The 25,037-nt window shown below is 40.0% G+C and overlaps 2 protein-coding genes across 5 annotated transcripts in view; one reads left to right on the top strand and one right to left on the bottom strand.

Moving 5' to 3' along the window:
• The window catches only part of acsl6 (acyl-CoA synthetase long chain family member 6), an 84,516-nt gene that overhangs the window by 37,918 nt on the left and 21,561 nt on the right, over positions 1-25,037 (bottom strand). Inside the window, exon 1 of one of the 4 annotated variants that reach the window (XM_072662420.1) lies at positions 5,598-5,792. The exons of 1 other annotated variant lie outside the window; for it this stretch is intronic. In XM_072662420.1, coding sequence (XP_072518521.1) covers positions 5,598-5,643 — 46 coding nt within the window. In that variant the 5' untranslated portion in view covers positions 5,644-5,792. Of the gene's footprint in view, positions 1-4,113; positions 4,133-5,469; positions 5,523-5,597; positions 5,793-25,037 lie in introns of those variants that run through there. 2 more of the 4 variants (XM_072662423.1, XM_072662421.1) reach the window with 2 other exon arrangements.
• Positions 12,420-15,739, top strand: irf1b (interferon regulatory factor 1b). The gene is made up of 9 exons (XM_072662149.1): positions 12,420-12,511; positions 13,091-13,182; positions 13,353-13,452; positions 13,558-13,769; positions 13,900-14,020; positions 14,133-14,249; positions 14,380-14,408; positions 14,575-14,707; positions 14,896-15,739. Exons 2-9 carry the CDS (start codon positions 13,096-13,098, stop codon positions 15,021-15,023), a joined length of 927 nt encoding a protein of 308 aa, XP_072518250.1. The 5' UTR covers positions 12,420-12,511; positions 13,091-13,095; the 3' UTR covers positions 15,024-15,739.

Consider the following 25,037-nt stretch of genomic DNA (forward strand, 5'->3'; position numbering starts at 1 on the left):
ATGTTCTGGGGCTGATTTGCTGCATCTGGCACAGGGTGTCTTGAACCTGTGCAGGGTACAATGAAATCTAAAGACTATTAAGGGATTCTAGAGAGAAATGTGCTGCCCAGTGTCAGAAAGCTTGGTCATGTGTCTTGCCACAGGATAATGACCCAAAATACACAGCCAAAAACACCAAGAATAGCTAAGAGGAAAACATTGGACTATTCTGAAGTGGCCTTCTATGAGCCCTGACCTAAATCCTATAGCATCTTTGGAAGGGGCTGGAACATGCCATCTGGAAAAGGCACCCTTCAAACCTGAGACAACTGGAGCAATTTGCTCATGAGGAGTGGGCCAAAATACCTGCTGAGAGGTGCAGAAGTCTCATTGACAGTTACAGGAATTGTTTGATTGCAGTGATTGCCTCAAAAGGTTTTGCAACAAAATATTAAGTTATGGGTATCATCATTTCTGTCCAGGCCTGTTTCATGAGTTTATTTATTGTTAAAATAATTCTGTTGAAGCATTGTAGAAAAGCAATGTCTGAGTTCAAATGGTTAATTTTCATGGCATTTTTATTTATTATTACTTTTGTCAGATTCAAGGTATTTCTGTAACCATTATGGGTTTTTCTTTCATTAAACAAGGGGTACCAACAATTTTGTCTATGTGTGTATGTCCTGAAGGTTCATAAAGCCTCTTAATGAAAGACTCCCTGAAGATGCCCCTTTTTAAAATAACACCTTTTACAAGTGTTCAGAGGGTACTTTCAGTTTTTTTTACTGAATGAACCTTTAGATTTTACTAAAGAACCCTTGAACAACCCTTTTTAAAGGCCATCTTGTAGGGTTATACATTCAAATGGTTCTTATAGCTCTATAGATCAATGATTTTACCGAATGACCCTTGGAAAAAACCCTCTATTTCAAAGTGTATGTCTTTGAAAGATTATTTGCATCAGAATGTCAAGAAGTCAGCAGAACAGTTTGGTCAATTCAATACAGAAACAAAAATACACAAAATAGACAAAAGATCATAGATAGATAATAGATGAAATCAGATCATATGAGCACAATTAAACATGTAAAAACTGTGATTTTGGGGTGACAAAAGGCATTGCCTTTGCTTGCTCAGTCCTCACAGCTTAATTTGATTTCTTAATTTGACTTGAATGAAACCAGTGGGGGGAAAAAAGGATGATGAATCAGAATCTGACTCTTTTCTCCTATTGACTCAGAAGTGCTTCACCACCACTGACGGAGCCAACTGCACAGCTGACCAACGAGGATTGGGCCTCTGCAGTGCTGACGCAATCGTCTGTTCTGTGGGGTTACTAGAGGACGACAGGAATTCTAAGGTTTCCCCAATGCCTCCCGCAACTGGATTAATTACAATCTAGTAACACTTCTCACGTACTGCTTGCTCTCTGACCAGGCTAAGACATTGCTTCCCTTACAGAACACTCCTGAAACTCAGTTAAATTCCCTTAATCCTCTCAGCAGTTGACTGACCTTCTTCTTTGTGCGCCTTCCCTAAGGGCCTCAGTCAACCAGAGCCTCACTGAACGTGAATGGATAGCTTCGGCTGGTGCCACCTTTAGGGGCGGCTTCTTAGAATGCAAGGTCCCGCCCCCTCTCCCCATCTGCAACGCGTCACTGGCAATTAGGCTTCGCTGCCACAGGGATTACAGCCTATTAGCCTGGGATGCAGACGTAGCCTACGCTCTGCCGCGGCTATTTAAAGCCGCTCTGTGCTGTCCTTTCACCAGCCCCTGCAAGTCCTTTCCCTGTACAGATCTACTAAAACCACTTAGGTCACCAACTTTCCTGTATCCAAATGAAGAAACTCAGCCATATCTCACTTCCAAACCCCATGCAGATGTCTTCAACACTCAAAGCCTGACTGCAAAGATCTCAACAGGCCTTCAGTGCCTTCAGACAAGGACAGAAGTGAAAGTTCCTGACTCGATAGCAGTTCCCCTAAGTGCAACAGCAAAAGATGCACCAAGAAAGCAAGCTGAGCACACTCAGTAGGAAAGCAGTGGTCACTTACAGCAGCTGGAGCCAGGCGATGTGCGTGCACGTGTGCGTCAGGGCTGCAGGCAAATGGCAAATTGCAAATTGCACTCGGCAAACCTGCGGTGAACTACCTCCCGCCTGTGGGAGATTACGGCACATGAAGTGTGCTGAGTGGCAGATGGAGAGAGGCAGGGAGAACAGCATAGGCAAACGCGAAAGCCAATTCAGACTCTTCTGAGCCTGCCTGGCCACCGTATCACACCACCCTCGGCAGATGCAGCTAGTCCCCCCCCCCTCCACCCTCACCTCATAATCCACACTGCTCTCCCTATCCTTGACTACATGATACACCGGTCTTGGCTTACAGGGCATGTCGATGATACACCTCCACACACACACGCTTACTCAGACATCAAATACACACCGCAAACGCAACAACACATTGCAGTGCGCCTCTTGTGTGTCCTGCATACAGCAAACACTACACTATACATAGATAGATATATGAATAGATCACGCCACTCCTGAATGCGGGCGTTAAAGGTTGAATGGAATCCCCTGCATTACATTTACTCAGGTAGTTAAAAATGGCAAAAAAGCTTCTCAGCAGAGATGTCATGGTGGACGCATCTTCAGTTGACAGACCGTTGAAGTTGTGTCGTCATTTCCAAATGAGGAACTCTGAAAAATGAAAGGGAGCTTTTGAAAAGCATTGGTATTGTGCTGGCTTGTAAGCCTGGTCAAGATAACAAGGTCATGGGCGCCCAAGGCTCGTTGATGCGATCCATGAAGGCCTACCTCACAATTTACACGACTTAAAGGATCTGCTGCTAACAGAGGTCATGTGGAGTCCAGGTCTTGACAATTCAGAACTCTTTTGGTGGCACGAGGAGGAACGACACAGTAGTAGGTAAGGGTTTTAATGTTATGGCTGATGGGCCAATATGGAATCCCTAAATGAATGTTTCTTTAGAGAACCAAAAAGTGTTCTTACTGCAGTGAAGCCTTTCAGACACAAGTCATTTTAGGAGTCATCCCATAGAAAGTCTAACTATGATGCTATCCATAATGGAGTGACGCAGCATTAGGAACATACATTTTAAATCAAAAACAGTTTCACAACCAGTGTCTAGACAAGGTCAGCATAACTGGCTCCAAATATACTGCTAACTAAGCAACAGTGATTTTGAAACTGTCCACAAATCTGCCAACATCCACGTGGCCAGCTTCTTCTTGTGGCCACTACAAAACCTTCTGACCACATTCCCACACATTTATAGACATTTTTTTGGCTTACATGTTCCACGTAGACACAACACCACATGACGCAAAGGATACTGATGCCCATACTTCTTGGATTTCTTTCAATTAGGTCTGCAGTGGTTGGCACTTAACAAAGACCTGAGAAAATATAGATGAGGATCTAAATGAGCAGCTGTGATCTTGGCCAAGTAATATAGTCAAATCACAGGCTACTAATAGTACTAGGGGTGCGCTGATCTGATATTTAGTATCGGTATCACTCCGATACTGGCCAAAATCACTGGATAGGATATTGGAAGAAAAAAAAAGTATAATCTGATCAGTTACACTAAACTATCATACTATTAGGTATAATATAAAATGTATTTGTTGAACTAAGACATTCCAGCCACCCCTCACTGGATATGTTTCTTTTACTACACCATTCAGAGTAAACTCTAGAGACTGTTGTGCTGAAAATCTCAGGAGATCAGCAGTTCTAGAAATCCTTGCCACCAACAATCATGCCACGCCCCAAATCACAGAGATCACATATTTCTCCATTCTGATGAACATTACATGAAGATGAACATTACCTGAAGCTGCTGGATTGTATTTGGTGCACGACTGTATGAACTGCACTGCTGCCATGTGATATGCTGATTAGATTCTTAGATTAGGACTCACTGTCTTTAATACATGCATGGTGTCTATATTATAGTATCACAAGAGTTGTGTGATACGTGTCCAAATATTTCGAGGTTATTTATTATTTTAAGGATTATTTGACTTAACATAACAATAGTGGAACCGTCTTTGGTGCTATTTTGAACCAGAAGGATCTTCCACCATACCACAGAAAAATACCAACCTTTCATCCAGACAAAGAAGCTTGATTTCGAGCTTGAGTCATGGTTAGATACAACCTTTTCCTGCTTTTGCTAAAGAACTCTTGAATTGACCCGATTTGAGGGAGTAATGACAATGACCTACACCAGGTTACCGTTTGATTTTCCAAGCATGCGCGTCCTTATGTGCTCCATATTCAGCCCACCCTCCCCTCGACCTTCAGGAGCTGTTCGCAACCCCACAATGGGCGCCGCGTGGACTGATCTCCACAGAGATCTCCAGCATCTGCCCTGCACGTCGTGAACGGCTCGGCTTTGGGTGGGTTATACGAGTCACGGGCGCTTCATTATTGAAGAGGGGAAAAAAGAACAGGTTTCTCGCGCGCCTTGTGCTTCTGCCTCGCCTCCTTGCATAATGGATGAGGTTGCGGTGCACACATGGCGAGTGGAGCCGGCGCAGCTTTTGGAGTGTCCGCTTGCCATTCGCCAGCGCGGGGGGCCATCAAACGCACGGCTGGCGATGTGCAGACTCATCACAGATCGCGATCTCCTACAGCGTGAGGCCGTGGGCGTGCGGAGGGGAGGCTGCGGTTTACGCAGGCAGGGCGTTGCGTTTCAGAACCCCCGTCGCTGGACAGCTCCTTCCAATCATACGCGCTCCCACATTCGCGTCACTCCAGTTCTCTCCCCCCACCCCCTTTCCCACCCGTATTGCGACAAGCCGATTCTGATTGGCTAGGGCCGTCTCACCTATCCTCTGGGCTAGGGCTGGATGACTGGATTGGCGAGCAGCTTTCCCATATCCTGCGCTTGGAGCATCCCGTCTCCTAGGCTATGATTGGTTGTCACAGTCTCCTGTATCTTGGGCTAGGATTGGTTAGCGTGTGCCACCTCCTACATTGCGATTGGCTGAGACTATCACGACGTTGGAACTAACTCTTGAGTGTTGTCAACAAGCCAATCCCCGTGCTGGAGAGCCGCACTTGGCGGAGTACAGGTGGGAAGAAAAGAGAACTGCTCTGCGCCACCTCCATGCCGGCATGCGGCTCAACGCCATTCAAAAAGGATGAAATCCCACCATAACGCACACCAACATACGACCCGTTTCGACACCGTTTCACACTGTCTGGCCTTTCTAGCTGTATTATTACTTCACGAGCCCTTCTGTAGATTAAAGCCCATCCATCCCTCGCTCGATTTAGGCTAGCAGTGTGGCTAAAGGTCAATACGCAGGAGAATGCAGAACGCACCTAGCACTAAGCCCCATGCATTAAAAGACGACCAGCACACATAATCATGGCCGTGTAGGCCATCCAGGCTGCCCAATCTGACGTCGTTTGAAGGCTGCTGCAGAACATCACGAATAAGCCCAAGCTTACCTGCAGTGATACCACACAAGCCCTTCACAATGAATACACGGTGGGCTTGAAAGATGCTAGCACGGACAATCCCATCCACACTAGCTAGAGCAGATCACTGACCACAAACTGTAAAGAAAACGACTCACCCAGCAGGATCCAGAGAGAGCCAGCAACGAGAGCAAAGGCAAGCATGGCTCTCCCTCTCTCTCTCTCTCTCTCTCTCTCTCTCTTTCTCTCTCTGAGAGCGCAGACGCAGCACACAGACTCAGCTCGAGCATCTACCGGAGAGACGTGTTGGGGAGGGTGTTGGGTGATGGGGGAGGGGGAAGAGCCCTCATACCTGGAGCACTGTCTCTGAGGCTCACCTCCTCGGAATGGTAAGGCAAAATGTAAAAGAAAAGATGACCATTTAGACTGACCAATGAAGGATGAGCCCTGGAAAAAAAAAAGGGGGGGGGGGGTGACCCAGAGGATGAGGCGCAGGGTTAAAGAGGGAGATTAGATTGGGCAACGTGGACTTAGGCCTTTACATTGTGAGCTGAATGTTTGTGATTGGCATCATCTCAAAATAACAATCAATGTTTGGACGTAGCAAGAGAAGGTTGGTGCTACAATCATTAGAAAATAAAATTGTGTTTAGAAAATAAGCCATATATATGTGGGGGCATATATAAGTGGGTCAACACTGTGCAAAAACCTCTCACTGTCCACTTTATTAGTGTAAATTAATGCAAAGTCAGGGACAGAAGCCCATCTGTTGCTGCACAGTTTGTGTTGGTCATCCTCTAGTCCTTTCTCAGTGGTCACAGGACGCTGCCCACAGGATGCCTTTGGCAGGATATTTCTGGTTTTAAGAGCATTTAAGATCATCACCCCCTGGGTCCTGATACCACCACTCTTAAGAATTCTAGGCCAGTGCATTTTACTACAATTAACCATTTCACATTAAACTCTGACTGAATGTGTTTACATCTCAAAGACTGCCTCATGCAGACATTTTGAAAAATCAGTGGAAGTCCCCTTTGAGCTCCAAACAAAGTCCTGCCTTTTCCACAGCAAATTCATGTAACTGTCTTATTCAGAATCAGATCAGAATCAGACAATATACAGCTACATATAATTTACAGACAATACATAATACACAACATACAGAGAATAATAGTACAATAGTATACACAGACTTTACGAGGAAATTTCTATACAGTGTGCTTTACAGTGTTATTCACAGAAGAGCAGTATGCAACACTATACTGCCATAGAGCTGACTTTAAAGTAAAAACACGCAACTGATCCGATTTATTTTACGTTAATTTCAAAGGTCCGAAGGATAAATAATTCACAACCATGCTCACCTCAGTGACCTTACTGCTTCTCTTTTGGATGGTCTTTGACATTGTGCATTGTGCATTGTGCATGCATTATGCATTTTCAGAAATAAAGGTACTTAAATAGTTCTTGACATGCCCAAATTGTACCATACATTCACCATAAATTCCTTTTGGCAAGTCAATTAGGACATATACTTTGTTCACATCAGAGATCAGCTTTAAACCTGATTAGAGAATTGATTTATATCGTGCATTTATCAGATTTCATTGATTAGATTTCATTTATTTGCAGCTTTAATTCAATGTATCAGATTTTTAAACCAAATTCATGTAAGGGCTTTTAGAAGCATGTAGTTGTGCAACTATCAAATTAGGATTTAATTATTGCACCAGTTACTGTGTTTGAGAGCCTACAGCCAGATTATGACTTTTTTCCCCCCTCTTGACACAGTGAGAAACTCCAAGTAACTTCAGAGTAACAGCCAAACCTCCATAAGCTCCACAACTCAAACAAAATTTATACAACGTGTGAAATAATTCCAGTAACAACCCATCCAGTCCAGGCATGCAAAGAAATCAAACTGAAAATACATGTATTCAGACAACACAAACCCTACATCATTCAGGAAAGAGGTGACAGAGTGTTACATTGTCAAAGCCTGATATCCTGCCATACAGGAAAGAAGCCATTAATCTTGGACGGGCATGTAAAAAAACTGACTAAAGTTTGCACATAATCAACAGGACAAAGGCCTAGCCTTCGAGCAGAAGTGTTCTCTGCTCATGGTGAACACTGAACTGTTTGGCCACAAAGACCAGTGCTATATAGTCCAACTGTTAAGCACGGGGGTGTCAGCATCGTGTTGTGGGGCATGAGGGTTTTGCTGAGAAGCGACTGGTGAACTTTAGAAAGTAGATGGCATCATGAAGAAGTATTTAGAAATACGGAGGTAACACCTTCTCAAGGCGTCATCCAGAAAGCTGAAGGTTGGTCACAAATGGGCCTTCCAGCACGACAGGGAGTTAAAGCATTTATTCGGCGTTGCAACATAATGGCTTCAGGACACAAAGTGATGGAGTGGCCATCACAATGTCCTGAACTGAATCCCATAGAGAAAAACTTGTGGGCTGGATTGGAAACAGTGCGGGAACTACAATTCCAGAAAGGTGTTGTGAGAAGCTTGGCAACTCTAATTATTTGATTCAAGTTATGCAATTTAAAGGCCAAGCCACCAAATTCTAACAAAGCGTATAAAATTAGCAAATAAAACCTAAAATAGCTCTTAACTGTTCATATCCACCCTAGTACATACTCTAATACATACCCTACAAGTACCCTGTAAGTACATGCTGTGAAACATAAGTGAAATGTTTAGCCTCAGCTGTAAGTGTAGGACAAAGCACATTTCTGTCCTGATTCTGCGTGCTCAAGAGTGCAAGGTCAGCCCGGCCGTCGTGTCACTGTGTCCGCTATCTTTATCAGCTACTTTAGGTCACTTCACTGTCATCATGGACTCAGAGCAAGGTTATCACAAGTGCCTGCCCAGCAGCTGGTGGGAAACGAGAGTGTTTGAAGAGTAGTAACTAATGGACCAGAGAGGGGAGGCGGGGGAGGAGCATGTGAGTGGAAGGAAGGGGTGGGAGGGATTTGTTTGGTGGCAGCTGTGCGGGGTGGGGGGACGAACAGGCTGATGACGCAGCTGCCATGGCTTTACCGCTCAATCCAATACCACGGGGCTGTCAAAGCAGATGGCCGGCTGCAGATTTAGAGACGCTCACACACAAGCCGCTTGTGGCCAAAGCTGCCCCTCCCTTTTCTGCTGGGAGAAGATATGGGATGTTTCTTGGGGTTGGGATTCTGGTGTGTGTGTGTGTGTGTGTGTGTGGCTGTGTGTTTTCTTTTCTAGCAAAAGTATTCTTCAGTATTAGCCAGTTTCACAAACCTCTGGATCTAATAAAGACTGGCCTCTTCAACACAGGGCACCACATCCAAAAGGCTGAGCACCCCTGGACAAATTACATGTGTTGTTGATTTCTGAAGTGCAAAAATGTTCACATTTCTTAAATTATGTTTTATTTTTAAATAAATAAACATTATGTTTGTTTGTATAAAGTCAGTATATTACTTTAATATCCTAAATTGGTAGTTATAATGTAGCACCATATAATATATCGAATATACAGGACTTCTACTTCTAACAACTTGTCGCAATTAACGCAAGTGATACTAAAAATATTGTATTACAAATATTTTATATTTATAATAAGTAACAGTAACAAACAATGTTGCCGTGCAAAATGTTACAATGAACACAATTCTAGGACTGAATGTCATAAAGCAACTAAACTAAAACTAACAGTGTTACAACTAATACAATGTTATAGCTAAAAAAGTTACTTGGTTACAACTAACAATGTAACAACGCAAAATATTACCACTAATAGTATTACAACTAATACAATTTATGATTTTAGCCATTGCGCCTGATTTTATGATTTTATCCTGGTTAGTCAGACTTGTAAGGGGTCAATGTCTGCCACCGCCTACCAGGATAGGGTGAAGGCAGCGAGGCACTGCTACTCAAGGGAACTCCAATCCCCAGAAATCCTAGGGGTAATCAGTGCAAACTGGACACACCTGGTGGTCACAGCATTTAAGGCTGTGGCAAACGGCGCTTCGCTGTCACACCTTTGTAGAGGGGTGACCGGTACGGTTCACAGAAGTGAAAGAAAGAGAAAGGCTTTAAAGGAGAAAAGTAACAGAGTTGTGAAAGAAAAGAGCTGAAGAGATCCCAGCTCAAAAGTAAAAGAGTTTGAGGAAAGCATTGATCTTCACCTTTGTTTAAAGAGCTGCATCAACCAGTTCCCTCTCCAGAGAGAGAGGTGCGATGTGCATGTATCAAATTTCCTTTAGTTGTTTTATTACTAATTGTCTTTAGTCTGAGCTACACCGTCTTGGCGTTTCCTTTGTTTGGTTTTCCGGCCTTTTTAATTTCCTTGTTTTTAGGGGTGCAACTCCACCAGTTGCCTGTGCTTGCTGGTGGCGCAGTGGTAAGGTGTTGGACTGCCATTGTCAGGGTTGCTGGTTCAAACCCAGCTAGAAGCAACTGTTCTCCCACAGTACACAAAAGCACCCACACCCTTACATCACTTGTCCTTACAGGTTTTCCTGTCTGCGCTTGGGTCTGCTCCCTGACCGTCCTGTGATAATTGTTAGGATGGACGATGCAAATTCTGTGATTGTGATTATTACTGTGCTAGAACAGTAGAAGGATGTATAATGTGCGCTGCTATCACATGTGTCTCAGACCACCTCCTTAAGTAGTTTAAACCAAAAGGGAACAAACTGTTATTACTGTAATACTGCTCTCACTTTATATATATATATACACACACACACACACACGTGTGCATACATACATTGTACATATCAATTATGGTACACATATAAACTTTTTTTTTTTGTTGTCCTGCAAAAATCTCCATTTCAAGAGGGTAATCTAGATGTTTCTTAATATGACTGCAATGTTTTTCACTTTTTGACATACTTCGAATCTGGCGGTAGTTCTGTCAGAACTGACCAATAGCAATGCACCAAAATGACTTGGAATAAAATCTTTTTCTTATGTACTTCCATTAAAAGTTAGAACAAGTTTTCCTCCTTCTGTAAAATTGTCTTTTTGGAGATGTTCTCCAAAATTGTTCTATTATATATTCTTAAACATATATGTTACATTTATGTTTGTATATGTTGATACACATGTCAAGGCATATATTTGAAAATGTTGGCATATATGTCACATATATTTCAATATAAGACAGATATGTTATATATGAAATGGGATTCCATATATTTGACATTTCCATGCTTTGATTTTCTTATTTCATTATTATTATTATTATTATTATTATTATTATTGTTTGTGTTTTGTGCCATTATCCCGGAAGTTTATGGAAACTTTCAGCAGCTTTGGACTTGAATGAGCTTCAGAGAGAATGCCAGTGCTGTGCTGCTGAATTCCCAATGAGCTGTTTTATATTTTGACACGGGATTTCGCGGGGAATATCGCTGGCCGGGCTCTGGGAAAACCCAGTGCTTTACAGAGCAGAAAACCCAGGGAAAGCCCCGCCCCTCCCTCAAACCTGACCACGCCCCCTAGCCTCGGGCTGCTGCGGGGGAGTCTGCCTCTCACAGAGACAGAGAGAGAGAGAGAGGTTTCAGGACAGGATATATACAAACACACGCCCCGGCTTCACCAAGAACCCGTGTTTATCTTTAACATTTAACGAGTTTTAATTTAAAAACGTAATTAATACACCAGCCCTTACAAACTGCGCCTGTCTGCTGTGTCTGCTTAGCTCGAATGCTAAGCTGGTTTAATTTGTAATAGTTTTTTAAAAAGAGAATTTATATTATATTATTATATGATATTTATATTTTATAGTAGTATTATATATATATTTATAGTACTACTACTACTAATAATAATAATAACGATAATAATAATAATAATAATAATAATAATTCGGAGGTGCATTCGTTCAAAATATGTCTGTGTAGGCTATAAAAACCGCGGGCGCGAGTTTAACTGCTCCTAAAGCTGTAGCAAGTCCGCGTTCCCTGCATGCCTGTCATGCTCAACAGTGTCCAAACATCCTTTTCTAATAAACGGGCTGTTTTACTGTAAAGACCTCACTCATCAAACCCACTACACGGCGCCCTCTATCGGCGCCTTTAAAAAGTGGCCCATTTCCCGGAAAGCCACTGCTTTCTTACTCTGACCTGATTATAACCTTCCTTACAGACGTCTTGCAAAAACACTTACTTTAGCCCTGATTTGAAAGAGATTACCTGAAAAAAATAACATTATTATGTCATATACAATACATTGCCTGTATGCTTCCTGCACGTATGCATGCATGTGTAGATGTGTGCACGTGCGTCTTTTCGTGTATTTTCGTGAAATGCGTTAATTACTGAATGTAATGTTTCTGCCACACAAAAAAAACACGTATATCTACGTTTTTGACGTTTTTCCCTTTTTGATTCTGCCATATTGTATACATATATGTACACATATGCACACAAGTACATGTATGCATGATACACTGATCATACCTATATTTTTAGGTAGGTAAATGCATATGTGTGTGTATATATATATATATATATATATATATATATATATATATATATATATATATATATAGCTATATATATATAGTAAATATAAAAGTGAATATGAATTATATTGCATGATACATGTATGACAGCACGATTTGAATCTGGCAGTAGTGCTTATGTGGGCTTAAACTAGCCCCATGGCCCTAACATGCGTGTGCATGTGTCACTTTTTTACTTGCTTGGTATGCAGGCCCTACGTAAGATGCTAGCTAGCTCACCAAGCCCAAACTGAACTCACCACATCATTCTCCCCCTAACTTTACGCAGCCTGCATAGCTCTCAACGGCATGATTTCTCGGAAATCATGCTGCTTCTGTCTGAGCGCGCCTGCATGGGGAGTCGTACTGCGCATGCTCACAGCGCTGCCAATGCATTACGTTGGGAAAGCCCCCCCTCCCTCTGCATAGTGTTATAAAAAGAGTGCTCGCCCCGGCTAAACACAGCAAACGGTCTTCTTCACTGAGAGCAACAGAACTCAAACTCGAGTGGAATAACAGCTGATTATTTTACCGTTCCTGTTGGTACTCTTTTTTGGATAACCTACTAGGTACGTGCTGCTTCTTCTGAATGTTTTTATTTTATTTATTAAAAATGGCTACGCATTGTTTTTTATTATTATTATTATTATTATTTGCAACGTGTTTCATAGCTGTAGATGTAGTCCTTCGCTTGTAATATAAGTAAAAAAAATTAAAAAAAAAGTCATCGCTCGTTATGGTAGCAAGCTTGTTATGGCAGTTGTTGTGGGCTGCTGCTGCTGCTGCTGCCTGGTGCACTGTATCTGGCAAGCTCACATGAACTGTACTGTAGACGTTCGCCCAGGAAAGGGGTGTGTGCGCATGAGTACATGTAACACACACTCTTTGAGAGCATAGGTTGTGTAGAACCTAATCTTGCATTGGGTGCCTGTGTGGAAGCAAAGTGGTTGTGATAGCCATCTGCAGTAAAACATGTCTTAGTGAGGTGCTTTCAGAGTTGGTGAACTTGCTCAGGAATGGGAAAGTTCACCAAGTACGTGTTTCCTGGTTATGAGTTATTGCCAGAGCTGCTGTAAAACGATAAGCCAAGCATGCAAGCATGCATTGTAAAAAACATTGAGCTCAAGTTCCTCTCTGGGCTTCTGCAGGAACCATGCCTGTGTCCAGAATGCGCATGCGACCCTGGCTGGAGGATAAGATTGACTCCAATACCATCTCCGGACTTGTTTGGGTGGACAAGGTAATAGCTCTCAAAACTTTCCATTATTATGTTTGTATGCGGCTTTAGTTGATGAGCTTGCAGACTTGAAACCTGTTCCCATGACTGGCCACCACCCAAACACTGGTGGGAGTTTTATGTCTAGTATATCACTCTGATGGCTTTGTTGTTGGTGGTGTTGTTATCTGCAGGAACAGAAAATGTTCTCTATTCCCTGGAAGCACGCCGCCCGCCATGGCTGGGAGATGGACAAAGATGCTTGTTTATTCAAACAGTGGGCCATCCACACAGGTGAGGCGTCGCTTGCAAAAAAAGAAACAGCTATAAACAATTTTTGGCAACCGTTTTTGGCAAGATCTTCATTTTTGCAAACCCAAACATGTTCCTCGTCTGCAGGCAAGTTCAAAGAGGGAGTGACCGACCCTGATCCGAAAACCTGGAAAGCCAACTTCCGTTGCGCCATGAACTCCCTGCCAGACATTGAGGAGGTGAAGGACAAAAGCGTTAACAAAGGCTGCGAGGCTGTGCGAGTCTACCGCATGCTGCAGGTTGTGAAGAACAAAGGCAAGCGGTCGTCCACCTCCCTCGATGGCAGGAGGAGGAGAAAGGTGAGGTGTTGGCGCCATAGTGGCACGGTGCGCCAATAGCGCCAGGCTAAAGAACAATAACAAAGCCATTAACGGTGAGCGTACTCCAACAGTCGGGCAGAGAACTCATATGTGCTCCTTACTTCAACAGGTGCCAAAGGTAAAGCTGGAGAAAATGGATGTAGATGAGTCGTCGACAGACGAGACAGCTTACAGCAAGCAGGATGACATGATCACTCAGGAGAACACCGTTGACAGCACTGAAAATCTAAGTAAGAGGCAAAACTTGACTGAAGTGTCATGTATAACATCTTAAGCCTAATTTTAAGGCCTTCAGTTTTAGATGAGAGCCCCCCATTAAACTGTGGACATTCTTCTCTTAAGGCACAGCTCCCTCCAATTTTGAGGTGCCCGACTGCTCTGGTTATGAAGTTGAAATCGGCCCTGACAGCACAAACGACTACACCAGCAGGTTTCAAGTCTCGCCGATTCACACAACAGGTAACAGAAGCCTTTTTTGTTATTTTTATTGTATTTTTTAATGTATTTTTTCAGTTGTTTTTCCACACTATTATGACATGATGCATGATATTCATTCCATGTCTTTTCCTTTTTCCTTTGGAATTCGCAGACTATGAAGAAAATCAAGCTATTGTTGAGGTGAGTCTGGCTTTGGTTCTATCTCCAAACCTTGTCTGTCCATTGTGCTTTTTCATTGTCAGGAATACCCTTGTTTTGTAATGCATCCAAAGGCCTGTTTCCAGGCATTTGTGCAATTGGCAAACACAACTCAGTTGGTTACAAATTGTCTGTTTTGCTTCTGCAGATTACACGGCAATTGGAACTTGATAGCACGCAGTGGCTACAAAGCAATAGCAGCGGAAAGGGGTTCCTGTGCAATGAAGTAGGCATGGCAGAATCTTTCCACAGTCCAGAGAGCCAGTGGAGTGATAACTCAGGTAAATGAATATCATATCATGAGTGTGCTGCAGACAAACCGTACATAAAGCTAGGAATGCTTTTTTTGCTTCTGAAGATCAGACCATTTGCGAGGCAAACCAGTTTTGTTAATTTATTGAAAGCAGCTAATTAGCAGACAGCTGAGCCTCCAAGACTGACGTAAAGTGTCTTTGTTGTTTTCCCTCAGGAGAGGAGCTGGAGCTGCGATTTTACACAGAACTGAGCTCGGGCTTTCCCAGCGACGACGTGCTAAGCTACACAGAGCTGTACAACCAGCACACCAACAGCTTCCCACAGATCAGCTGTCTTCTCTGAGAGCCACTGCTGGACACTCAGTGTGAACTTTCTACATTTGTACCTCACACTCTTATAGACTTATGAGACATTTATTTTCTCTTTGCAACCATGAACTCTGATCACCCAAAGCCACTCTCTGAAGATCTGTCATACGGGATCGACGCCAGAAGTAACATATTGCATGTCGGATGTTTTCTTAAGAGACGTTCATTGCAGTTACACTAGGATTGAATTCCATCATGCAGTTCTACTGTAGCTCATTAGCCATTTACATTTTACATTTACGGCATTTAGCAGACGCTCTTATCCAGAGCGACTTGCTATTTACCCAGCCACAATCCTTAAGGCACAAAACTACTGTGTAGAAACTAAACACTCCTTTCAACTTGGTAGCTATGAAGATGTAAACAGGCATCAGGATTTGCAATTTGCTAAAGAAATGTCAGTGCTGTTTTTTTGGTTTTGACATGTTGTTGCGGTGACCCTATTAGCTATAGCTATTACTTGTGGGACTTTCAAGGATTGTGGCCTGTACATAATATCAAAATGTAATCTCATTTAATGTGACATTTGACAGATTCCGTTATTTACACATCAGGGTTAAAGGCAATTTTGTTTCCTCAGTCTTACTACAATAAGCTCTTGTGTGTTTTGGGTGAAACAGTATATATGTATATAGTGTATAAAAAAGTTTGTTGTTTTTTTTTTTTAATAAAAAAGTGAAAACATTACAAGTGGTTTCCTGTGATTTTCACATTTTCAGTGTATTCAATATTTAGGGCAAAATACTGCATAGGACAGATGAAGTGACATATGTTCAATATTCGTGTTCACTTGGCAATTGGCAAATACAGTAAAAAGTAATATCAATGTTTCCACCAGCAGCTCACCTCACTTACTTTAACCCTTCAATGCAGAAAGATGAATTACACACTAAGGTGTATTACTCAGTAACTGCAGGGACTTCTGTACAAACTGGGGCTATTCTTTGGTAATAGAAGTGTGTAATAACATATTCGACTCGCTGGTGAGCCATAGTCTGTTTAGAGAGATTAAGGCATGACTATTTAGATAAACTACGTATTGGACGGAATATTGGATTCTTAAAGGAGATGTTTGTAATGCTTAACACAAAAATACACACACACACAAAAAAGCCTTTTACCCATACAGAAAGCTGATATACGGCTATGTATTATATATTATGATTGGACATATATTTTATTTTTAATTATATGTACATATTTATATTTCTATGTAAGTATTATATATTGCACATGACAATCATATTTTATTTGATATATTTTATATAGCAACACCTATTTGATTGATAGGTATATACATATATGTAGTAAACATATAGGTAAATCCCAATTTTAGTACATACAATTCATATCATTTGTTATATTATTGTTTCTATCATATATTGTTAAACATATATTACACATATATGTTTGAATACATTGATTTATAACAGAAATATATGTCCAATTTAAAAATGGTCCGTTTCAAATACATTGGCATATATGTTACTCATAAAATGGTTTATAAGGGTTTTCTACACATATCTACACATTTCTACACATATCACATCTAACCCTGCTATTATCCACTCATATTTCCTTATGATAAGGTTTTAACAAAGGAAGCATGTAAATAAATAAATAAATAAATAAATTATATATATATATATATATATATATATATATATATATAATTATATATATATATATATATATATATATATATATATATATAATTATATATATATATAGAATATATATATATATATATTTATATATATATATATATATATATATATATATATATATATTGTGTGTGTGTGTGTGTGTGTGTGTATCATTATCATTACACCCCCTGCTGTAACATTAGGGACAGGTTGGATTCACTCACACTGAAGAGGAACTTGATCTTGTAAAAAAAAGAGAGTTTATTAATTTTGCACTGTTACATTATGTCAAGTCAATGAACAAAAACATTCTAACATTTGTATTTGATACATATCAAATACATACTCAGACATGGCCTAATCTGATCGAGACGTGTCATATCTAAAGTCGTGCTTTCAGGCTTTCAGGTTCTTATAATTGTTTTTTTATAAAAGGCTTAAGTTTCCAGTATGCATGAATTCTCACATAACATCATCCTTAGAAACAGGTTTTGGGATTATGTACTACAGTCCCTAATATTGACAATAAATGAGGATGCTAAATGCTGGCTGCTAACAAACGTGGACTCTCAGAAAGGGAGGTGCTTTTGAATGGATTCCAGAAACGTCTCCTCAGGACCCTCTGCAGTAAATAATTCCACTTGTGACCTATTACAGGTGTGGGAGTGGGAGCAGTTTCACATGCAGTTGCCTCTGTTTCTGAAAAAACATAAACACATAAAAACAAAATGTGCAGGGTCACCCAACACCTCCGGCAGGTAAAACCATGAAAAACATTGATCATTATCAGTGATTATCAATTCCTGTATATGACAAGCACAAGTTTCTGACACAGACGTTGCACAGCTAAACCCAGAGATAGGTAAGTTTCAGTGGGGGTGACTTTACACTTGTGAAAAAATAAAGGTGCTTCAAAAGGTTCCTTGAACGGTGCCACAGAATAATCCTTTTGGGTTCCATATAGAGATATCTGAAATTTTAAGAACCTTTTATGGGTCACTTGATGTGAAGGTTATTAACCAATTTAAACGTTCTTTACACTCACATTTCTATTACAGCTTTGGTTCTTTATGGATCTAAAAGTGAATTTTTTATGGCATTGCTCAAGGAACCGCCACTTTATTGTGTTGTGCTGTTACACTCTGGGCTTCGACAGCCAATTATGAAATACAATGTATTATGAACTATTAAGCATAAACAAAACAACAGATTGGTTGGGTTACTGTGTTATTTTACTGCCTTTAGGGTTTAAAAGAGAATGGGCTACCAATAGGTATCGATTTAGACAGCTAATATGAAATCTAGTAATAAACTACAGCATGTACTTTTGCCTAGCAAGCAAGCATGCACGTATTTCATATCCGCAAGTTTTTCCAAAGCAGGTCTTTCCGGTTGGGAACGTATGAAATGACAGCAAGGATTAATTAACCATCCTCACAAAAAGTAATGTTTTTGGCATGTGTGGAATGTTTTGAAAGTGTTAACATTGGAAAGCAGCCAATAAAAAAGACTACACAGGGCCCTGGGTATATGGTCTACTAAATGCAACCAGAGTTCAAGTATATACTATTAACTAAAAGCTAATTAAAATTTAAAAGCTCATTCCCTCCCATTCTTTCATGGTCTTTCTTCTGGAGTCACGTTCTGTAATGGTATGAGCGAGCCATTTCCTTGCAAATTTGAAAGCTCATGCAGGCTTTCTACACTACATATCTCCAGAGGTAAAAAGACATTCATGTATTCATTTGCACCAGGGCTGCCCACCACCACAAAATGACCCTAACTCAACCCGTCACTCAAACGGGTTATTTGTATGGCACCTTTCATACACAGTAGCACAAAGTGGTTTACATAAACAGAAAAATACAATAAATTACAATTAAAATGATAATTGTCGTAACTGAACAAAATTTAACTTCAATTAAGACCAGCTTCTAGTCTGTTAATCAGTTCTTTGAATACCCCCGCCAGCACAATTGTAAAATCTCCAGGAGTAGATAAAGCTTGGGATAACGTCCTCGGGTCATTTCCAGCACCCTAAGGGAGCAAGTTGAAAACATTCAACTTTACTTGAATCATTTCCAGCACAGAGTTGTTTCCAGAGTTACCACTTTCACCTGTTGGAAAGCCTCCGTAACCGACTAAAAGTCCGCTTACCATAATTCTCAGCACCAAAAGTGTGAGAGATAATCAAAGTTTAATGCCATTGAACTGCAGTCACTCCCAGCACTCTAAGATCCTGAATGATTCACTGAATAATAACCATAACTTTACTGTTACCAAAATCTTACTTTGAGGTAACCAACTTCTAAGCTGTTAATAAGTCATTGGGATATCCATGCTAGCTAACTTTTTGAAAAAGGAGTTGATAAAGATTAGAATAACTATTATTATTTGTCATGTAAATAAAAAAAAACAATGTTGTATCTCCAAAATGGCAACTTAACAGAAGAAAAACACCGGAAAAATGGAGACAGTGTATCCTATAAAGATATTCAAACTTCAGTTTCTTATTTTTTCAAGTACATTTTTTAGTCAAATTACATATTGCATTTAAAAAAACTTTTTTGCACTTTGGCAAAACGTTAGCAAACTTTTTAGGTGTCATTAAATAATAGTATTTTTATATGTGTTTATTTCTATATTAATGTATTGATATCTTTCAAACATTGAGCTTAGTTATTTTAGTATTTAGGTTAGAGAGCTAGAAAGCATTGAACAAACACAAATTGCCTTTCCCAAATGAACTCCCAAACAAACATGTTATCCTTCTGAATGAAAACTGAATGAAACTAATATCAACACTGAAAACAAAATAGTATTTTTAAAAATGATTTAATTGAGAAGTGCAACTGATTGTTCAGCAAATGATTAGTGCACATGGAAACAAAGATGTGGTTTCAACTTTAATGCCAATCTGCAAAACTCACGCGAACTCAGACAAGATGGCTAAAACAATCGTTATTAATTCTAGCCAAACTAGCTTTAGCTAGTTTTTGTAATAGCTGTGTTTGTGATAGCTAAAGGTCATTTTAGAGCTAGAACACAATGCTAATGTTAGCCAGTGAAATCTAGTGCAAAACTGTGTGATGTCATCATGACAGTCTAAGTAAACAATGATGCTGGGGCGCTATGCTAAACAGGGTTGCTTTGCTCTCAGAACAGCGTCACTTTCTCATGGTAGTCATGATGTTCGCATCAACCATCCATGTGTCTCATTCATGATTCATCAGACCAAGCTATGTTCCAGTGTCCAACTGTCCAGTTATGGCAAGCTGGTGCCCACTACAGCCTCAGCTTGCAGTTCTTGGCTTACAGAAGTGCAACCTGGTAATCGTGGTCTTCTGCTGTTGTAGCCCATAATGGCTTTAACACTATTTTCATGTTCTTGGGAATGGGCTTTAGACATACAGGAAAACTTTTTTTTTTTACTTATTTAATTTGTCTTATTTAATAATGTTACAAATGGATTAACTGCATATTAATAACGATTCAAATACCACACTTTTTTGACTACTGCCTCTGTGTCTCAATGTGCAACTAGAGCAATATGAACAAGCCAGAGAGCTTGGCTATAGACATATCATATTTTGATATAATGGTCAACTTGGACAAATTCTAGACTAAATTAAGTTAGACCAGTTGTGAAACTCTGTATCTCCCAAAAGACAATCACAGACATGATGATGATAATGATGATGAATGATAGTGACATCATTTTGGCCACTTAGATTTTATCCAAAGCGACTTACATTAGCCTGAGAAACGATCAAGTACAATGGCAAAGACTAATGGTGACAAATGGCAAAGACTAATGGCATGGGTGAAATGCTGGCACAGGGCATTGAAGGGCAACTGAAAACCCAATTGTCTGACAATTCAATTGTGTGGAATGTCTCAAAGAGAAGAAAGACTGACCACAACAGAGAAGTTAAGAAAACGGTGCCGAATTATTTTGTAGCACTTAGATGGAGAACCCCAGCAAATGTCCTGTTGCAAAATGAAGTGGGAAACAGGAACATTCCAGCCTCAAAAAAACTCAAAACAAAACCTCTGATTAAGCAACCATACTTCCTCCATTTTCTTATATGTGTTTCTGTCATAATTAATGAAGTAGGCTGATGTTGAGCTGGCCAGCATGTTATTTTAAGAGTTGTCACTAGCGCAGTTGCTATCACTTGTATCTGTAACTGAGTAACTACAGTTTGTTTTGAATGAGCAATCGATAGTGCAGTAATAAAAACAGACTTCATTGAACAATAATAAACTCTGGGGACTATAATGGACTTACACTCCCTGCTGAAATAACTAGCTTAAGACCAGTTCAGGTCCAGATGGTTTAAGCTGGATGAAAAGCTGGTCATTCAGGCAATAACACACCCTGTGTTGGTAAATAAGCTGGTTAAGATGGTTGACCAGCTTAATTCTAGACAGACAAAGCGCACATTTTCAATAAAGTTGGATGGACTAGCTGGTCTGACAAACTTGATCAAGCTGGCCATCAAAGCTGGTCATATTGGTTTACTTGTTTGGGAAAGCTTGTTGACCAGTTTAGTCAAGACTAGCTGGCCAGGGCATGTTTAGGCTGGTCATAATAGCAGACTTGCTTGGTCATGCTGGTCAAGCAACAAAATAATGCTAGTCATGATGGTTAACAAGCTTGGTCATGGTGGTCGACTAGCTTGGTAAAGTTGGTTATGCTAATAGTTCAACCATCAAACTTAAACAAAAACATACCCTATGCTGGTCAAGGGCTTAGCTGATTTACCAGTTTGAACTGGCCAGACTGTTTCTTTATACTGGTCACTTACTGTGATTAAACAAAAAACATATGTCCAAATGTCTGTGGACACCCTGTTTAATGAATGCATTTAGCTAGTTTTCACCCATTGCTGTGACAGATGTGCCAAAACACACACACACTGCTCGTCTAGCTGGCTTGTTTTGGCATGCACTGCACTGTCCACATGATTGGCTGATTAGATAATTGCACCAATAATTGCTTGGTGTGTGTGTGTATCGGAAAAATAAATACATAAATAAATATTATATATGTCCACAAATCTCTCATAACCATACTGTCACCTTGTATCTCCATTTATGTTTTGGACATAATGTAAATCTGGCAGTTGTTCCTTACATTTTATGAAAAATCTAGTGATGAATGGGCCAATAGAAATGTTCCAAAATGTTTTGTCTTAATATAAATGTGTAATAAATAAATAAATACTGTGCTTCTGTAAATAATGTAAAGATAGTAAGGCAAAACACTAATAATTAAATAAATCCAAATAACACTCATATAAAGTCATGGTTTTACATCACTGTGTTCTTTAAAACATCTCCAAAGCTCCCCCCATGGGCGTCTAGTATTATTAATAGTCCTCATCCAGCACCTGCTTTGGTAAATCAGTGCTTAATTATGGTAAATCAGGTGAGCTGCTGCTGACGAAATTGAACACATCCACAATGTGCTGGCTGGGGGCCTCCAGGAGAAATCCGGAACCAAGCTTTGTTCTTCAAACTAGCTCACAAGAGCTCAAGTACTTTCTTCAAAATTAAAAGTTCCTGTGCTGTGGAGCAGTGGAATTGTGTTCTCTGGAATTATGGTGCTACATCCAATACTTTTGGGATGAGCTGGGGAGTTGGTGGTGATCATCATTTAACATCCTGACCTTACTAATGCTCCTGTCGCTGAATGCAATCAAATCCTCACAAGCAATGTAGTCCAATATCCAAACCCAAAATGTAGTAGAAAGCTTTGCCAGGGCAGCCGAGACAGTTACTCCAACAAAAGCAAGATAAACCTATTTGTAATATCCTTGATTTTGGGATGATCAGGTGTCCAAACACTTTTGTCCATATAGTGTTTGTATTATTTAGTCTTCAGAGTGATCTGATACAAAATGGTGCATTGTAAAGAGTCATGGTGATAGGGACCAGTGGTCGTAATGCCATTTTATTCACCATCTATAATTACCAGGTATGCATGATTTTTTTTTTAGTTTTATAGGCAATGTTATTCACGATATATGAGGGGAACTATTTTGCTTGCATGTACATTATTGCCATATAAAGATAAAAGAAATGAGAATAAAAATGTAAAGAATTCATATAGAAAGACAGATTCTTAATGTCTTAATTGTTATTGCTTAGGGCATGTACATGTGCAGTTAGCATCCAATAGGAGTACAAATAGTAGCACTGTGCAAAACGGGGAAGCATGCAGGGGCAACATATACATATATCTATATGCCTAATATATATATATATATATGTCAATATGTTTCTTCAGAAGGATTTTATTATGCAGATCTATGAGTCATTTGAAAAACACAAGAATTTGTTCGTAATTACTGGGGCTTTTGGTTAGAAGTTATGCAAGAACATAACTTTTATCCAATCATTTTTTTTATTATCACTGATGTTGTCATGATCTCTAAAATAGCAACCTCACCGAAGATGGAATAAAAAGCTTTTTATTGGAAGCTGATGTAAAAAGATTTTATTTGAGCATTTCTATTTGTACATTCATTCAAAAAACAACTGCCAGATTCCAGCACAACAAAAACTGAGAAATTACGTTTTTTGGCATAAAACAGCATATAGTTTGACACCCCTACTATCAAATCATTTCTGTAGAAGATCTTATACTTGATACATACTCAGGAATGACATCATGATGAATACATGAAGACTACACACCTACAGCAAGGCTGCAAGCTTCATTACTAAAAGTACCTATTACCCCTAGTATTACAACCACAGCCCCCACAGTGAGGAGATTCATCATAGCAGCTAATGTAATGTGAGGTGCTTTCCAAAACTGAGTTTTTTTTTTTTTTTTTGCATATTTACATGGTTTTCTGTCTAAACACAATCACATTCATGTACAACTTATTTAAAAGTTTAAAAACTAAATATCACATTTGAAATCAATTTTGTTCTGCAGGAGGAGAAACAATTTCCTTGATATTTTTGCCACTTCTCAGGTAATCTGTCGCTGCTGTTCTTTACATTATGTCTGCATTTTGTACAAACTATCTAATAATGTTTTGCATACCAGTGACAATATAAAAAAACAATAGATTAAAACTTAACTGAATCCGCAGTGATTAAGAGGAATATCAATGACTTTTCAGAACTGTCTGCATAATTAAATAATATATTTTTTAAGAAAGTCATTTAAACTGGTTTGGTGTGAAGTGTTGCATTCTGGAGAACCATACAAAGTCAAAGTGCTACCTATCCTATCACTGTTTGACATGTCACAGTATTTGCTTTCTATTAGAGTTGAAGGGCTTAGTTCCTCCCTGAAGCCTTACTAACCATCGCTCAAACTGACAAACAAGACAAAACCACAATGGTAACTCCCCAAGTTATCACGTGAAAGAAAAACATGATGGCTGCTGGTGGGCTGTCACTGGTATTTCCCCACATGCCCTATGTGCTGGCGCTTTGAGAACACAATAACATGAATATATATAAAAAAAACAAGTACTGATAGAGTGTAATGTATTTACGTGTGGCTGAGTTAGGTGCTTCACCCAGTTCAAATTTTCAAATTTCCTCTTCGGTCAGTTTGGTTAGTTTTGTGATGTTTTTCTCTGTTGTGTCTGAGGGTCATGGTAGCAGTATGAGTAAGTTTGTTTAAGGCCTAGAGAGTTAAGAGGTGTGTTTATGTCCCTGCTGCAATCAGGGGACGCAACAGGAAGCACTAGGGTATACCGATGACAAGGGTGCGACCTATTTTGTGGCCACTGCACACACATATATACACAAAATCAATTCAAAATGGTACTTTCATCTTTAGCAATTGGAATTAGCACATTGATAGACTCAAGCTGTTAAGCAATTAGTACTGTGCACACACTGTATGCAGGTCAGCAGTTTGTGTGTTTGCACACTAGAGCATTTTATTACAGTCAATGAACTGTTTAATTCATTACATTAATTAAGACAAACTGACTGGAATAAATTACAAAGCCAAAACCACAAGACTTATTGAACAATGTCCATAGGACAGACTAGACCAAAGTGGAGATGTTTGGCCATATTGCACATCGCCACATTTGGCAATAACCTAGCACAAACACCTTATGCCAACTGTCAGACACAAAGGAGGAGAAATGATGATTTGGACTTGGCACCTAGGACCTGGGCACCTAGCAGAGACCATGAACTGAATGAAGTATTCAAGAGTCAAATGTGAGGCCATCTATCCAACAGCTAAGGCTTGACCAAAATTGGGTCATGCAACAGGACAATGATCCCAAGTACACAGGCAAATCTACAACAGAATGGTTAAAAAAAAAGAATAAATGTGTTTTAATGTAATTTAT

The sequence above is a fragment of the Salminus brasiliensis genome, chromosome 18, assembly GCF_030463535.1.
Source record: "Salminus brasiliensis chromosome 18, fSalBra1.hap2, whole genome shotgun sequence".
NCBI lineage: Eukaryota > Metazoa > Chordata > Actinopteri > Characiformes > Bryconidae > Salminus > Salminus brasiliensis.